The following is a 4,261-nucleotide window of genomic DNA, read 5'->3' as shown; positions in this document are numbered from 1 at the left end:
GGAAACAAAATATCGATATATATCGCAGAATCGATAAAACTGCTCAGCCCTATTAATTATGTCTAAATATTTTCCCAAAATTCAATGTCTTGCTCAAGGACACTTTGACATGTAGACAGGAGGACCTAGGGATAGGACTGCCAAACTGGCAAAAAGTGAACGAGCCACTCTAGCAGGGTTTCCACAGCTTGTAGAAAAAGGTACACTGTGTAGGATTTAGGGGCATCTAGGTGGAGTTGCAGATTGCAACCTGCTTGCTTCACATTCTACTACTACAGGGGCAACGAAACAGGCGAAAAATGCCAATGGCCCTATCTAGAGCCAGTGTTTGGTTTGTCCCTTCTGGGCTACTGTAGAAACATAGTAGACTCTGCGGTATCTTTATGTAAACAGGGCTCATTCTAAAAAAGCTAATAAACACATAACACTGGACCTTTTTAAGACAATTATGAATGCAATTTAAGACCTATTTTCATGTCCATCAAATTTTAAGACCTGATCTGATCAAAATCATATTTAAGACCTAAAGTTGAGATTATGGCATTTTAGACCCTGCACCCTGTCTACCTCCTAATACATAGACAGCAGTATGTGTGCAACTAGGAGCCAAAACTGGCCAGCACGGACAGGTTGGAGTGTCGAGGGGATGAAGACAATGTCTGGATTGTATTAATTTGAGGAAAATTGATTCAGTAATTGGAAGGCACTTTTTACACTGCTCTCAGGTAGTGAGTTCACACATGATGGACTTCAGAGAGTGCAATGCTAGGATAAAGCTGTAGAGTCCCTACATGACAAAGTTCCAACCAACCAACCAACCAGTATAACAAGTACTACACTCTGATCTTCTGAACCATCTCTGTGACCTCGTGCTGGTGAGCTGGTTGCACATTGTGCAAATAGGAGCACAGCAGAGCTTCACTGAGGATCAGTTGTGCTCACTGACCTATCTCTCCGTGCTTGGTGATGGGACTGGAGTGGATCTTGAGGATGTCCAGACGAGCCTGTTCATTGGGCAGTTCGATGTCTGAGGATTAGAAGAGGACATTAGATTTGCTGTGTGCAGTCTCACAGATCCGACACGCGGGAGACGTACAGGGAGAGAGGATATCTTACGGATTTTACGGTCCAGTCTGCCGGGCCGCAGCAGGGCCGGGTCCAGAGTGTCAGGTCTGTTGGTGGCCATGATCATCTTGACTCTGTGCAGTGTATCGAAGCCATCCATTTGGTTCAGCAGCTGACAGGGTACACATTAAACAACTCAGTGGCTGCATTTAATCCTCTATCCACTGTGCTGACTTACGGTCACACTTTCATACCAAAATCAGATACAGGTTGGATTTTTTTCAGTGCGACCAGTCATCAGAATTCATGTGATTTTACATCATTTGTCACAGTTGTGTGCTGGCGGGAGTTGCTCAGCTGTGATGGAGGTAGTCAGTGGAGGGACAGTGAGCTGGTAGACCTCATAAGTGTTTGTGGTGACACTTCTGTACAAGCAGAACTTGAGGTTAGTGTGTGCTCAGACTCCACATCCACACACACCTGCACATAGAAGCAGCAGCTGTTGCTCCACAAAAAGACTAAATAAAAAATGTGTCTCTCTTTCTCCTCATTATTGTTGCTTCCACTGCACATCAACTTATAATGGGCCACAAAAAATTATGTATATGTAATATAAAAATAATATACTGGTCATGCTTTGCAGTTATATAGTGTGTACATTTAACCTTTCTTCAGTGAGTAACAATAAAATGGGTCATGATAGGATAAGCACTAATACATTCAGCCCTGACCACTTCTACAAGTGAAAAAAACCCTAAACTATAATTCTACAATTTTAGATGACACTTTAAAATAAGCACATTAACAATTTTGATAAGGAGCATTTCAATTTGTTTGAAATGAAAAATTGTGACCAGGAGATGTAGTGTATGTTAGATTTGTTTGAAAATCAAACATCTAAGAGAATTTAGCAGAGAATATAGTAAATATTATGCAGTTAACTAGGGTGGAATATTAGGGCAACCAAATCTGACATTTTGGAAATAAAATCAAAATACTTACAGGGTCAGGGCACAGAATTAGCACCAGCCAAATGCTGTCAAATATGTAAGTGGTTGTAGATTTGCTTCACTCACCAGGTGAAACACAATGGTAATATATTGAGTGGCTGGTAAAATGTGAACAGTCATTAGCCATTTGGCTGGTGGACAAATATATCATTTTGCAACATGTTCAGAGTTCAATGTAGACGCTTTTTATTCCCCGACCAGGCAAGTGGGCCAGAAATCTAAATAATGACTTCTTTGTTCAAAATATTTCCACTTCAGAATCAGAATCAGAATTGTATTTTGCCAGTGACCCTAATAAGGTGTTGTACAATACAAGAAAAAGAATACTTAAATCTGTGACAAATGCAGCATATGAAACTTGAAGAACTCCAACTGCACTATAACAAACATTTAATAAAGCAGTGTGTGGTGTTATGAACATTAAATACCTTTTTGATTATAATGAAATATACATTTACATCATAGAAAAGTAGAAGGGCACTCAGACCTCTGCCAGGCTGTTTTGTCTGTACTGTGATGTTTGAGGTGGCAAGTGAACGATGTGCTGCGAACATACAACAGGTTCAAGCGCTTCCTTGCCGCATCCTACCGAGTTTCATTAAAGTAAAGTAGTCTCTGTCTGTCTGTCTCTCTCTCTCTCTGTCTGTATCTCTCTCTCTCTCTCACTCTGTGGCTGTTGTGTGTTTTTGTATTGGTCCTAGGAGCCTAGGATACAGTGACTCAGTTACCTCCATCAGAGTCCTCTGGATCTCTCGGTCAGCAGAGGTTCCCTCCGAGAATCGACGGCCACCTACAGGGAACACAAACATGGCAGAGGAAATACAGCGAGGACTCGCACTGGGTGGCAGGACCCAACTTAAGACTAAGTGGGGAATCTAAAATAGAGGACTGCATTGAAATTGGGATCCTGCAACGGGTGGTTTTGACATTACTGCAGGTGGGCAAAACCGTTTGTAATCATAAAAAACATGTTTATTAGTGCAAGTAGAACATGATTATGGAAATTTTCCATAAATATATTATTTTCCTACAGAAAGATGGAAATTGTTATTAAAGTCATGTGTGTAATGAGATCTGTGTGTGTCCTGAGTCTTTGAGGGAATTCAAACTGAGAAGAAGAAGAAAGTGTACATACAGTATCTTTATCAGTCAGGGCTACAAGAAGCTTCATAATAAAAGCTTTACAACAGTTTGCAGATATCTAAAGCTTTGACTGCAGCTTCAAGCAGAGTAAATGAGAAAATGCAGATACCCTTTAAATATCTAAAGCCCCAGGAAACCACCCCACTGTTTGTGTGTCACTCACCGATTGCATCAATCTCATCCATAAAGATTATGCATGGCTGGTGGTCCCGAGCATAGTTGAACATCTCTCTGATCAGCCTGGCACTCTCACCGATGTACTTGTCCACAATGGAGCTGGACACCACCTGCAGCACACACGCAGACAGACACACACACACACACATCAGCTGACTGACTGACTGACTGACTGACTGCAGTGTGGCAGAACACCCTGACATCAGCGCGAACGCTCACCTTGAGAAAGTTGCAGTCCAGCTGACTGGCAACTGCTCTGGCTAGAAGAGTCTTCCCAGTGCCTGTTACAGAAGGAATGTCATCAATACCAACAGTTATCCAACCGCACTACATTTACACACTTACATATGTGTATGTTGAAATTAATATGGATCCTACATAAATAAGATTCAAAAATAATGTCTCACAATCAAATCTGCTTAAATATGTCTTTGTACTCAAATGTGATGTGTATGCATGGATGTCACTGGTTTGTGATGTAGATTTTCGATTTTCACTGATATTCCAACCTGGAGGTCCGTAAAGCAGACAGCCTTTAGGGGGGATGATCCCCACTCTCTGGAAGAGCTCAGGGTTGGTCAGCGGCAGCTCAATCACCTGCCACAAAATAACAGCGTCACTGTTTTTGCAGCACGCACAGAAAGTAAATGTATCATTTGGTCTTAATGCCATTCTCAGCTAAAACTGAGTCCCTTCAATCAAAGCCCAACCATACAAATGTCATCTCATAAAGACACCTGGCGGCCTCTATCTTTATTAGAATGTGAGTAACATAATCCACAGAACAGGCAAAAATGAGAGTCTGTCTGCTATGATTTCTGACTGGTTGTTGAGGCTTTGTTGTGGCTTTGTTGTGGCTTTGTTGT

The 4,261-nt window shown here is 41.6% G+C and overlaps 1 protein-coding gene across 1 annotated transcript in view; it reads right to left on the bottom strand.

Annotated features, from left to right (window-relative positions):
- psmc6 (proteasome 26S subunit, ATPase 6) overlaps positions 1-4,261 on the bottom strand; it is an 8,513-nt gene that overhangs the window by 1,100 nt on the left and 3,152 nt on the right. Inside the window, exons 7-12 of the mRNA XM_035678743.1 lie at positions 3,905-3,992; positions 3,615-3,676; positions 3,382-3,505; positions 2,804-2,865; positions 1,117-1,237; positions 947-1,027 (exon numbers count right to left, since the gene is read on the bottom strand). Coding sequence (XP_035534636.1) covers positions 947-1,027; positions 1,117-1,237; positions 2,804-2,865; positions 3,382-3,505; positions 3,615-3,676; positions 3,905-3,992 — 538 coding nt within the window. The remainder of the gene's footprint in view (positions 1-946; positions 1,028-1,116; positions 1,238-2,803; positions 2,866-3,381; positions 3,506-3,614; positions 3,677-3,904; positions 3,993-4,261) is intronic.

The sequence above is a fragment of the Morone saxatilis genome, unplaced genomic scaffold (assembly GCF_004916995.1).
Source record: "Morone saxatilis isolate NCDOM2014 unplaced genomic scaffold, NCSU_SB_2.0 Contig7, whole genome shotgun sequence".
In the NCBI taxonomy this organism is placed as follows: Eukaryota; Metazoa; Chordata; class Actinopteri; family Moronidae; genus Morone; species Morone saxatilis.
The sequence above is the reverse complement of the archived record's forward strand: the minus strand, read 5'-3'. Positions and strand labels throughout refer to the sequence as shown.